At 38.4% G+C, this 13,470-nt stretch overlaps 1 protein-coding gene across 1 annotated transcript in view; it reads right to left on the bottom strand.

Moving 5' to 3' along the window:
- Positions 1-13,270, bottom strand: part of MICU2 (mitochondrial calcium uptake 2) — a 143,086-nt gene extending 129,816 nt beyond the window's left edge. The window contains exon 1 of the mRNA XM_080797885.1: positions 13,026-13,270. Coding sequence (XP_080654011.1) covers positions 13,026-13,241 — 216 coding nt within the window. The 5' untranslated portion in view covers positions 13,242-13,270. The remainder of the gene's footprint in view (positions 1-13,025) is intronic.
- Between the last annotated feature and the right edge of the window lie 200 nt (positions 13,271-13,470).

The raw sequence follows: 13,470 nt of genomic DNA, 5'->3' as shown, positions 1-13,470 counted from the left end.
ATGGGGGTGCATATGGCCCTTCTCACCACATCTGTATCTTGGCATAAATAACCAGTAGTGCAATTGGTAGGTCATAGGGTAGCTTTATTTTTAATTTTTTGAGGAACCTCCAAACTGTTTTCCAAAGTGACTGCACCAATTTGCATTCCCACCAACAGTGTAAGAGGGTTCCCCTTTCCCCACAACTTCTCCAACATTTGTTGTTTCTTGCCTTGTCACTTTTTGCCATTTTAACTGGTGTAAGATGGTATCTCAATGTGGTTTTGATTTGAATTTCCCTGATGGCTAATGACAATGAAAACTTTTTCATGAGTCTGTTAGCCATTTGTATGTCTTCTTTAGAGAAGTGTCTGTTCATGTCTTCTGCCCATTTTTTGACTTAACTATCTGGTTTTTTTTTGGTGTTGAGTTTGAGAAGTTCCTCATAGATCTTGGATATCAGCCCTTTGTCTGTAGTGTCATTTGCAAACATCTTCTCCCATTCTGTCAGTTGCCACTTTGTTTTGTTGACTGTTTCCTTTGCTGTGCAGAAGCTTTTGATCTTGATGAAGTCCGAAAAGTTCATTTTTGCTTTTGTTCCCCTTGCCTTTGGAGAAGTGTCTTGAAAGTTGCTGTGGCTGATGTCGAAGAGGGTACTGCCTATGTTCTCCTCTAGGATTTTGATGGGTTCCTGTCTCACATTGAGGTCTTTCATCCATTTAGAGTTTATATGATGAAAATTTTTAAGATCTACTCCCTTACCAACCTTCAGTCATACAATACAGTATTATTAACTACAGTCACCATGACATATGTTACATTCCCAGGACTTTGTTTTGTAACTGGAGGTTTCTCCCTTTTTACCATCTTCACCCATGTCAGCCCCCTTATAGTAAGATATTAATAACTAAATGTGGGCTTAAGGTGAATGGAATTTCAGTGAGTCCTGGATCTTAATTTTTTTTTTTATATATAGTTTTAGAGAAGCCAGACTTAGAACTGCACTGTTGGAAACATTTTGCTTTCTCCCAATATGAAGGCATCCTAAATCAAACGTATTAAGTAATACCAAATTTGACATTTATAATATATTTCTACAACAGAATTAGCTATAGAAATAATTATATAAAAATTAATGTAAACACATCAACAAAGCTTTATAATGTGAGACAGTGAATGAAACGTGACACTCCACCATTTTTTCCTCAAGGAAAAAAAGCTTCAAGTCCAAATTCTACGTAGGTTGTAAAAACAAGTGAAATATAAGAAGACTGAAGACTTTAAGGCAGTCTAGATACCTATTTAGGAAGACCCTTTAATAATATTTGTTAATCCTCAAATTATGTTAGTCTACCATGTTTTGACCACAGTGAATAAAAAAGCATCTTTTTCTGACCATTCTTAACCTGTTCTGACTTTCCTTTTCTTGCCCTAAGCATCACTTTCTGATCTCAGGGAAACTGTTTTTCCTGTTTCTTTGAGAAGTATTTCTATGCCCATGATTTCTCTTCTTCTAAAGACTAAGGTTTTGTCAAACTATGCATGTATCTCAATTTAAGTGATAAAAATGTGGACAAATTCTCACAGTAACAGGCAATAACAACTAGGTCATGATTGCCACCTGGCCAAAGGGGATTCTGTAAAACACCACTGACTCTAAGATATATCCTGATTTTAGATATGTTAAAATGTTAAAAAAGAAAGAAAGAAAGAAAGAAAGAAAATTGCCCTAGAAGGAGAGAAATATAAGTATGGGAGTGTTGTGATACTGTATCTACTTAATTCCACTTTAATAAGGATTTTTCAAAGTAATTTGATATTTTAACAAATTAAAATGATATGGGTCAGAATATAAAAAATAGTTTCTGAGCTTAAAGGCTAATAATACTGTTAGAGAGACCAGACATTAGATTTGCTCATAAGAAAATGCAAATGCTAACTGATGGCACAAACAAAATTATGATGAAAAGTATAAGAAAGGAGATACTAAAGTAGGCTTCAAGGAGATCATCTCCATGGATAGAATTAAGATGGTCAGAAGGAGGGAATTCCTAGCAATCAGCAGGAACTGATAAAAGAGAAATTGATAATTATCATGGATGTCAAAATGTAAAAATTAAAGGTATGAAAAAACCAGGCTGTTCTGAGAATATTGAAAGTTTCTATAAGCTAATGCTGTTTTGTAATGCAAGTTGCTAAATGATTAATATTGCTGCAGTCTACCTTAAACCCATTAAAAATGCTTAATCATAGGGCAATGGTCAGTTAAGCATCTGCCTTCAGCTGGGGTCATGAATTCCAAGGTCTTGGGATTGAGTCCCACACTGGACTCCTTGCTCAGCTGGGAACCTGCTTCTCCTTCTGCCTGCCGCTCCCTCCTCCTTGTGTGCTCTCTCTCTCTCTCTGACAAATAATTAATAAAATATTTTTTAAAAAATGCTCAATCATAAATCTAAGGTGAGGGAGGATTAAAAGGCAAAATATCAGTTTAGAAATATAGGTCAAGAAGATCATTAAATGGGATTTATTTTATTTTTTTTTAATTTTTATTTATTTATTTGACAGAGAGAGATCACAAGTAGACAGAGAGAGGGAGGGAAGCAGGCTCCCCGCTGAGCAGAGAGCCCAACGTGGGACTCGATCCCAGGACCCTGAGATCATGACCCGAGCCGAAGGCAGCGGCCTAACCCACTGAGCCACCCAGGCGCCCCATTAAATGGGATTTAAAGACAAAAATCACATCAACACACACATTAATTCTAAGATATGTTCATGTGTGAGACATTTTGTCATGTATGCAAGATATTTATATGAATATATCTTAAAGGTGTTTTTTCCTCTAATTTCTTTTAACTTAGATAAAAGTAAGCAAATTAAGCCAGTAAGAGAAAGGAAAATATATTTATGAAATGTCAATAAGGAATACATGAGAAATCATTCAAATTAGACCTGACAACTAAATCATAATCACAAATACATAAGAAAATAATTTTATTTACCCAGAAAGTAACACATTACCTCAATTTATATAACATCCTCCCCTTGGAAGATCAATGTGATTCTCCCATACATCAAGCCACATTTTTCATAAACCTTGAAATTATAAATTTCTTATAGTATGGTTTTAAAATGCATATTTTCTGAAGTGTAACAATTTTTGGTCACCACAGGACCAGTTTTTATATTGGTAATTTACTAAATTTTCTCATTGAAAATATAAAGTTTACTGAAAAATTCAAAGGCATTATAATACCTGATGTGTGCTAAACACAAAATAGATGTCTAGATCAAAAATCTAAAACTGATTTCAAGTTGTAGTAGCAGAGTCCTAATTTCTACATATAAAACAGATATAAAAGGAATCTCTCAAAGGCTGCCCATTCAATTTTCTTCTGATCTTGAGAAGTCTCTCCGATAGAACACTGCTGGAAATCACTGCTCTTAGACCCATGCTACATTTTAACTGCATTCATTTCCTAGGGCTCTTGTAACAAAGTACCACAAACCGAGTGGTTTAAATAACAAATTTATTGTCTCAAAGGTCTGGAGGCCCAAAGTTCTGAGATTGAGGTGCCCACAAGGGCACGTTCCTTCTCAAGGCCTGAGAGAAGAATCTGCTCCAGGCCCATTTCCTAGTTTCTGGCAGTTCGCCAGCTTGTGGCAGTATAACTCCAGTCTTTACATGGTGTTCTCCCTTTGTGTGCATCTAAATTTCCCTTTTTATAAGGACACAAGTCATCCTGTATCAGAAGTCCAACCTACTCCAATATGATCCCTCCTAAGTTTTAACTAATTACATCTGCAATGTTCCTATTTTCAAATAAGGTCACAGTTTGAGGTAGTGGAGGTCACGACTTCAAAATACAAATTTTGGGGGAATAGAACTCAACAGTGCACCCTCTGGCCCCACCCAGATTCATCTGCTTTCACATGCAAAATGTACTCATCCCATCCCAACATCCTCCAAAGTCCTAATCATCCCAGCAGCAACTTTAAGTCCAACATCTCATGAAAATGCCATCAACTAAGTCCCAAATCTCACCATGTAAATTCTCATAATCACTTCCAGGTAACATTCAGAGTATGACTAATCCTGGGGTGAAAGCTTACTCCTGTAAACCTATGAAACTAGACAAGTTACATGGTTCCAAAATACAATGGTGGAACATGTACAGGATATATCTTCCCATTTCAAAAGACAGAAACTAGAAGAAAAAAAGGGGGTCATGGGTTGCAAGCATGTCTGAAATTTAGGGCAAATCTGATTTTATGGTTTGAGAATAATCCTTTGTGGCTGGGTGTTTTGTGTCCTTTAAACCACTGAGCCACCCAGGCGCCCCTAGGTGCTTTGTGTTCTTAATGTTAGTCTCTCCATCTCTCTTTTTTTTTTTTTCTGAAGGATTTAATTTATTTGAGAAAGAGTGTGCATGAGAGGGTGGGGGGAGCAGGCAGAGAGGGAGGGAGAGAAATTCTCAAGCAGACTCTCTGCTGAGCATTTTGGCTCCATCTCAGGCCCCTGAGATCATGACCTAAGCTGAAATCAAGAGCTGGAAGCCTAATCAACAGAGCCACCCAGGTACCCCTCCTTAAGTTACTTTTCTCTTTTCTGGAAAGATAACAAGTTCGTGGCTAAATAGCTGTACCAGCCCATTTCTTGCCTGTAGAACCCAAGAAGTCCTTCCTTCATTTCATCCCTTCTCTGCCATCTTCAGTCTAACCCTAGCAGCTTTTTTTGACTGGATTCAGGAGTCACACTCCTAATCTCTTTAGTAAATGGTTGTCTACCCACACTCTTAGTTTTCTCTGCAGAGCATCCTTCTCATTTTTTAAAATACAGACAGGGTAATAATTTTCCAAATCTTCAAGTACTGTTTTTTTGTGTGTGTGTAATAATTCCTTCTTTAACTTCCCTCTTTCCTCTCAAATTTTACCATGTACAGCAAGGAGAAACTGAACCATGACTTCAACAGTCTGCTTAGAACTATCTGCTCAACTAAATATCCAATTTTATCACTCACTAGCTATAACTCCCATAAAATAGTAGAGCACAATTTAGCCAAGTGCCCTGCCACTTTATCCACAGGAACTGCCTTTCCTTCAGTTTCCATTACCATGTTCCTCATTTCCATCTGAGACCTCCTCATCAGAAGCACCTGTAACATTCATTATTTGCAGCAATAGTCTCTTCACGGCAATAAAGACCATTTCTTTTTTTTTTTTTTTTTAATTATTTATTTGACAGACAGATCACAAGTAGGCAGAGAGGCAGGCAGAGAGAGAAGGGAGGAAGCAGGCTCCCTGTTGAGTAGAGAGCCCGATGCAGGGCTCGATCCCAGGACGCTAGGATCACGACCTGAGCCGGAGGCAGCGGCCTTAACCCACTGAGCCACCCAGGTGCCCCTAAAGACCATTTCTATCATGGGCCTCAACTCTTCCTGCCTCTATCCATTAATCAACTCCAAAGCTACTTCCAGAGTTTTAGTATTTATTACAGCAGCATACTAATTCCCAGTACCAAAATCTGTTATTAGTTAGGGTTCTCTAGAGAAATGAGACCAATAAGATATTCTTATATTCTATATGTATAAAGGGAGAAAGAGAGACAGAGGGAGAAAAAGATTTATTTTAAGGAATTAGGATTGAGGGGGACAGCAAATCCAGCAAATCCAAAACCTGTGGGACAGGCTAGAATTTCTGGTAAGAGATCTAAATTCAGGCAAGGGTTTCTATGTTGCCTCTAGAGACCAAATTCTTTCTTCCTCAGAAAAGCTCAGTTTTGCTCTTAAGGCTGTCCACTGACTGAATTACACCCATCCACAGTATGGAGAGTAATCTGCTTTACTGAAGTCTACTGACTTAAATGTTAATCACAACTCTTAGTGCCAGGGTGGCTCAGTCATGAAGCTTGATCTCAACTCAGGTCTCGATCTCAGGGTCATGAGTTCAAGCCCCAAGTTGTGCTCCACATAACTGCACCTGAAGAAAACCTTCACAGTAGTATCTAGACTGTTTAACCAAACAACTGGGTACCACAGCCTCGCCAAGTTAATACGTCAGATTAACAATCACAATGACCTCACTAATTTTCCTGTCATCATTAATGTTCTTTCTCTCTCAATAATATAAAAATGACAATTTCAACAAAACTTTAAAAATTTTTTCCCAACAATGAAAATATTTTAAACATCAATTACTGTACCATAATATCAGGAATTTTACAAAAAGCAATAATTAATTCGATGAGAAATCTTTGATGGAGAAGGGTGTACCTTGCAACCATGGAAATGTACAACCAACAAACATTTAATAAATAACATCCAACAGCCAGGCCCTAATTTTAGCACTAGAGAGATAATATGAAAGAAAAGCTCATTTTGCTGAGGTCTTTTATTCCTCAATAACAAATAACTGAAGAAACACAAAGGACAAGGGGGCTCTATTAAGTGCCCACATATCCTTGGCACTGCATATAATGCCAATAAGAAATCCGGACAGTTCCCTTTATAACAAGTGGTCAACTGGAGTTTTTCTGTTGAAACCTGGGTGAAACACTCTTGAACTCAGTACAAGTCATCAACTATCCCAGCAGCTAATTATCTTTTGTCCTGCTTCGTGACACTGGAACTGAACTGAACCCCCTACAGATTTCTCTCCTTTGTCAGCTAGAACAATTTTAGCCTCTGTCAATAGAGGGCACTGGAGTGACACTGCAAGAAAACAGGTGGGAAGGCACTTCTGCCTTTTTTATTCAGAGCTGGAGCCAGGCGGCCCTCATAGACCAGCCAGTTTCCAAACAGATCTACAGAGTAGCTTCCAACATACCAGGTCACCTCCTATGTGCAGCTCCAGGTGCCACTTCTGCAGCAGCTCTGGCCATGTCCTCAGGCCACATTCTCCCATTCAGTGGGTCCATTCTATAGACCAGTTCCAGCCCCTAAACATCTACCAGCAATGACAAGTTTCTTCCAAAAATTAGCTCTGGCCTGAACCATCTGGCCAGAGCTACAGACAGCAGACTTCATATTTCTGTGGTAACCATGCCCTCTTCAAAAAGGCTAAATCTCAGCTTTGGGGTTGGAGGAGCTTTCCCAAGTACTGAGTATCTTCACTATCTCTTCTCCTTTTGCTTACAGGTACTGGCTACCTTTTGGCACCTGCTACTTCTGCACCCCTTAAAGTCCTTTACTCCTTTAGAAGTCAACTAGCTTTACTAGATAATTCTTTGTTATTAAACTTCCCCATTCGAATTACTGTTTTAAGTTACTGTCTTCTGACTAGACCCTGATGGATAAATCCTACCTTTCATTTCATAATCCATACCTGTTCAAAACCATTCCAGGAATTAATACTGTTAAAATGTCCATACTGCCCAAGTGATTTAAAGATTCAAGGCAGGCATTCCCCTTCAAAATCCCAATGGCATTCCTTATGGAAATGGGAAAAAAAAAATCCTAAAATTCATATGGAACTACAAAGACCCTGAAAAGTTAATCCGATCTTGAGCAAGAATAAACCTGGAAGCATTATGCTTCCTAATTTCAAAATACACAAAGTACAGTAATCAAAACAGTTTGATACTTGCATAAAAACAGACATATGTCACAGAATAGAGCCCAGATATATGACCACACAAAGGGGAAAGGACAGTCTCCTCAACAAATGGTATGAAGAAAATTGGATATCCCTATGTAGAAAAATGAAATTGGATCCTTATCTCATACCACATATGAAAATTAACTAAAGTGGATTAAAGACTTAAATGTTAGATCCAAAAGAGTAGAACTACTGGAGGAAAACACTGTGGAAAAGCTTCTTGACAGAGACCTGGATGATGATTTTCTGAATATGTGACCAAAAGCACAAGCAACAAAAGCAAAAATTATCATGTGGAATTGTACCAGACTTTTAAAAAAGCTTATGCAGAGCAAAGGAAATCAGAGTGAAAAGTAAACTACAGAATGGGAGAAAATACTGCAAACCATACATCTGATAAGGCATTAATATCCAAAATATATAAGGAACTCAAACAACTAAATTGCCATAGAAATAAATAAAATAACCAGATTAAAAAATGGGGAAAGGACCTGAATAGACATTTTCAAAAAGAAGACATACAAGAGACCAAAAGGTATATGAAACGGTGCTCAACATCACTAATCATCAGGAAGACGCAAATCAAAACCACAATGAGGTATCACCTCATACCTGTCAGGATAGTAATTATCAAAAGACAAAAGATAACAAACACTGTAGGGGATGTGAAGAAAAGAAAACCCTTCTATACTGTTGGCTGGGAATGAAAATAGGTACAGCCACTATGAAAAACAATACAGAGAGGTTCCTCAGAAAATTAAAAATAGAATTACCATGATCCAGCAATACTACTTCTGGGTATATGAAGGAAGTGAAATCAGTATTGCAAAGAGATATTTGTACTCCCACATTCATTGCAACATTATTTGCAACAGCCAACTGTCCATCAATGGCTGAATGGAAAAGATGTGGTGTGCATCTGCACACAACGACACACACAAATATTATTCAGCCTTGAAAAGGGAAATCTTGCCATTTGCAACAATATGGATGAACATGGAGGACATTCCACTAAGTGAAATAAGCCAAATGCTACATGATCTCACTTATCTGTGAAATCTGAAATAGTCAAACTAACAGAAGAACAGAGCAGAATAGTGGTTGCTCTGAGTTGGGGGAAATGGGAAGATGTTGGTCAAAGGGTAAAAGTTTCAGTTATGCAAGGTAAGTCCTAGAGATCTAACATACAGCATAGTGTCTACAGTTTATGATGCTGTTATTATATACCAGAAATTTATTAAGGGGGTAAATCTTTAAGCGTTCTCACCATACACAAACATGCACTCAGTGATAACTAGGTGAGGTGTTGTATATAATTAACTTGATATAGTGTTCATCATCCCAATGTCTTAAAAAAAAATCAAGTTGTACACTTAAAAATTTTTTAAAATGTACTTAAAAATTTTTTAAAAATATTTACTTTTAGAGAGAGAGAGTGCACATGCAAGGCAGGAGCAGGGGCAACGGGAAAGCCAGAAAGAGAATTTTAAGCAGACTCCCTGCTGAGTGTGGAGCCTGGAAAGGGGAGGTGAGGTGCTCAATACCAGGAACCACATGCTCCAAATTCTTCTGCCTCCATTATGCAAAGCAGCCTTCCCTTACCCCTGAAGCCTGAGCCACCACATTTAGGCTCTTAGGGGGCTTACTCTCTACCAGAAACACTCAGTTAAATAAACCAAGACTACTCTCTCTATAAGAAGAATTTTAACCAATCATTAAGGTACAGATCTTGTTTACATCTTCAGTCAGTGTAATAAATATGGCATACACAGTATATACTATATATGTAACAATAATATCAAAATATAATATCAGAATATAGTATCAGTATATCCAAACAGAGTTTTCATTTTTACAGTTACTTTTCATCAGACGTCAGGATTACTTCCAAATTTAAAAACAGTTTAATTGGCTTGAGGTTTATATGTTGAAACATCTCAGTAACTGGAATGAAAATGCAATTAACTTTATTTAAATTCTAAAATTAATTTTGATATTTTAATATGATAGCAGAGGACAAAAGCTTGCCATATGAAGACAAACAAAAATGCTAATAAGGGGATTAAAAATGAAATCTCAGGGGCACCTGGGTGGCTCAGTGGGTTAAGCCTCTGCGTTCAGCTCAGGTCATGATCTCAGGGTCCTGGGACTGAACCCCACATCAGGCTCTCTGCTCAGCAGGGAGCCTGCTTCCCCCTCTGCCTGCCTCTCTGCCTACTTGTGATCTCCCTCTCTCTCTGTCAAATAAATAATAAAAAAATCTTTAAAAAATATATTAAAAAATGAAATCTCATACACATTAACAGGTGAAATGGAACCATCTTTTACATTTTTGAGAGAAAGATATATCTATTAGTTACATTATAAATTCCATCAATTTATTCACTCCTTCAATAAATATTTACCTCACCTACTATGCACAAGACTCTTTTCCAGACCCTTGGGATATAGCAGAAAAGAGCAAGATTTCCTATTTACTTATATTTTCTACTGGGAATATGGGATGACATATCTTTATGACTTGAAGTATATAATTGAGTATACACAGAACATTTAGCAACTTAGCTGATTCTAAGCATTTTTGGATACTGCTTGTCTAATATTTCTATAAATGCCAGTCAAACAAAAGTTAGACCAGGTCATTTTGTTATATAGTACAGTTCATTCATTTACTCTTTGAATAAACATTTATTATGTGCCTTCACACGACCATAAATATACAGAGATGAAAAAGACCAAGAGACCATTCTAGTGGGAGAAGACAAATAGATAAAATAACTTCAGAGAGTAGTAAGTTCTATGAAAGAAAAAAACTGATTAAATGTTATTGGGGAAAAGTTTCAAAGATTTATAAATGTACACAAATAAACATATAAAAATAAATCTCATACCTCTCTATGAACCTGTATAAGATATTTGAATTTATTTAGAATAAACATTTATACCATTTTACAGACTACGTCATACAAAATTAATTTTACTTTTTAGAAAGGATTTATTTATTCATTTGAGAGAGAGAGAGAGAGAGAACACACGTGCACATGAGCATACAGGGGGTGGGGTGGCGGTGGCAGAGGGGCAGGGAGAGAATCTCAAGCGACTCCCCACTGAGTGTGGAGCCCAATGAGGGGTTCGATCTCAGAACCCTGAGATCATGACCTGAGCCGAAATTAAGAGTCGGATGCTCAACCAACAGAGCCACCAGGAGCCCCAGTAATTTTGCTTTTTAAATATAATTCTTTTTTTTAATTAAAGATTTTATTTATTTATTTGACAGAGAGATGGAGAGAAAGCACAAGCAAGCAGTGCAGCAGGCAGAGGGTGAGAGAGAAGCAGGCTCTCTGCTGAGCAGGAAGCCCGATGTAGGGCTCGATCCCAGGACCCTGGAACCATTACCTGAGGTGAAGGCAGCTGCTTAACCAACTGAACCACCCAGGTGCCCCTGCTTTTTAAATATAATTCTTAAACAAATTTTTCATTAAAAGCAAGCCAAAAACATCACATTATGAAGTCTGATAAACATATAGTATCCAGTATCACATAAGTAATTTGAAAATAAAGGTAAAAAATACAAACATTTAGAGAATAAATGAAATATTAATAAAATTAATAAATGAATAAAACAAATAAAATACTATTACTGTTTTGCCAACTGTGAAGTATACTGCACTTTATTTTGGCTTTACAGTTTTTTACCTTTTTTTTCCCCGCCAGTTTCAGGCCTTATTATTACAATGATTTATAATACCCATGGTTCAAAAAAGCTGTATAGTCTGATCTGACATGGCACTGAAGATTTACTTAGTGATATGGAAATCTGTTAGTTTTCATCAGTTGTAGTTTATCAATATATTATTTCTAGCTTGTGAAAACAAAATATGGTAATAGCTATAAAACTTTTGTACTGAAATACCTGCAGGAAGACAATAATTTTGCCATTCCAAATCTTAAACTCTCTAGCTCCTAACTGCTTTCACTACTGAAATAGACCTATGTTTTTAAACATATCATTTTTTAAAAGATTTTATTTATTTATTTGAGAGAGAGAGTGAGAGTGGGTGTACTAGCAGGGGAGGGGGAGAGGGAGAAGCTGACTACCAGCTGAGAAGGGAGCCCAACATGGGGCTCCATCAGAGGGAGCCAAAGGCAGACGCTTAACTGAGCCATCCAGGTGCCCCTAAATCACTGTTTATGAACAAGGCAGCTACACTTTTATAGAAGAATGGATTGGAATAATATAATACTTTTGTCTTTCCCCTTTCTTATCGAATTCTACTATGCCAGAAGCAATTAAAATAATATTGTAAAGGGAGTAACAGTAAAATCTTAGAACGTTTTCAAATATTCTTAAGTGTTTCAGAAGAAGTTTACAAAAAAGTAATACACTCATGTGCTCCAAAGCAAATTCTCTAAGGATCTGTAGAATAAAAGGTTTTGTTGCCCAGTTGAAATGACTACATATTTTTAAAAACACTATAGTTACATTTTATATAACATCTGCAACTCTGATTCTTTGCAAACTTACCTTCTAAATGTCTTTCAAATTCATCCACTAATTTACCATCATCACCCCTCTCTGAAATTATTACAATCATCCAGTTTTCAAGACTTAAAGGTATAATGCAAACCTAACAAACAGAATAGTGCTTTTAATTTTCAAAACAATACACACACTAAAACTTGTTAAAATTAAAAGTCCATAAAATATGTAAAAAGTAGTACTTTTCAAATTTCCAAATACTTTACGTGGCAATTTTATATCTAAGTAAGGAACTTATACCTTTAATACATGTAAGTTTTAAAAGAAACGTTTTTCTTAGTGTTCATAGTCCACTGAAGCATTAAGGTTTACAATCATGTAATAAGGTTCCTTAGAGTTAGTTGATCATAAAATCTGGAAACTGTCACCTGGCTAATTTTTATGATTGACATTTTTATAATTAAAAATGTCATCTATTAGGACAACTTCATCATACTATACAAAGAACCAGTCGTAAAGACTTTAGTTATAAAGGTTAACAAAGGTACGTCCGGGTAGGGAACTAGACACACACCAACTACACATCTGTGCACCACTTCACCAAAATAGGGAGAGGCGGGGGGGGGTGTCACCGTGTAGCGAGAAAACTGCAAATTAAGAGTGTTGAAATAAGACACGCCCACACTCATCACCGCAAATTTGTTATCATGGGCTTAGTGTATTCAGCTTTCGCGGGATCCTCCCAGGGGAGGCTCAATCTCCTGCACTGGCCTCCAATGCCCTCTGGGCGCGCCGTGGGAGTCGAGTTGAGGAAGGAACACATACCACCTGTCGAGGGTCTTCTGCAGCGATGCCCCTACCTGGGCTCAGCAAGAGGAGCTGGGGCCGCCCGCTCCAGACCCTCACCCTCCACCACCCGGAGTCTGAGAACGGAGAAGCTTGGTTAGGGGGGCGAAAAGGACAGGTCCCGTACCTGTGCTAAGACGGTGAGGCTGCCCTCGGGTGCCACGACATTCATGCGGCCATGGTACCATGCCACTCCTGTGCCTGCGAGGGCCACACCGGCCACTGCCGCGGTCAAGGGGCCGGGGCCGGGGCCTGGCAAAGCTCGCCGGCCTGCAGCAATCCCGCGCCGCAGTCTTCCGCCCCAGGCCGCCAGCCAAGCGCCTCTTGCCATAGCGGCCGCCATCTTTGCGGAAGCGCCCCATCACAGAGTCCGGTTCCACCGCCTCTTCGCGGGACTCCAGAACTCCCGCGCAGCCGCGTATCTCGCGAGATCCGGACGGCCTCTGCCAGGCCCCTCGAACCCGCGTTCCGTGCTGGCTACCGGTTGGAAGCTCAGAGCCTCGGAAGGGGAATTTCTGCAGGGAGGCCGGGCGGCAGGGAAGCGCTTGGAACAGAACCCAAAGTGGTTTCCC

This window comes from Martes martes, assembly GCF_963455335.1.
Source record: "Martes martes genome assembly, chromosome: 3".
NCBI classification, from domain to species: domain Eukaryota; kingdom Metazoa; phylum Chordata; class Mammalia; order Carnivora; family Mustelidae; genus Martes; species Martes martes.
This window is presented reverse-complemented; position numbering and strand designations above follow the sequence as displayed.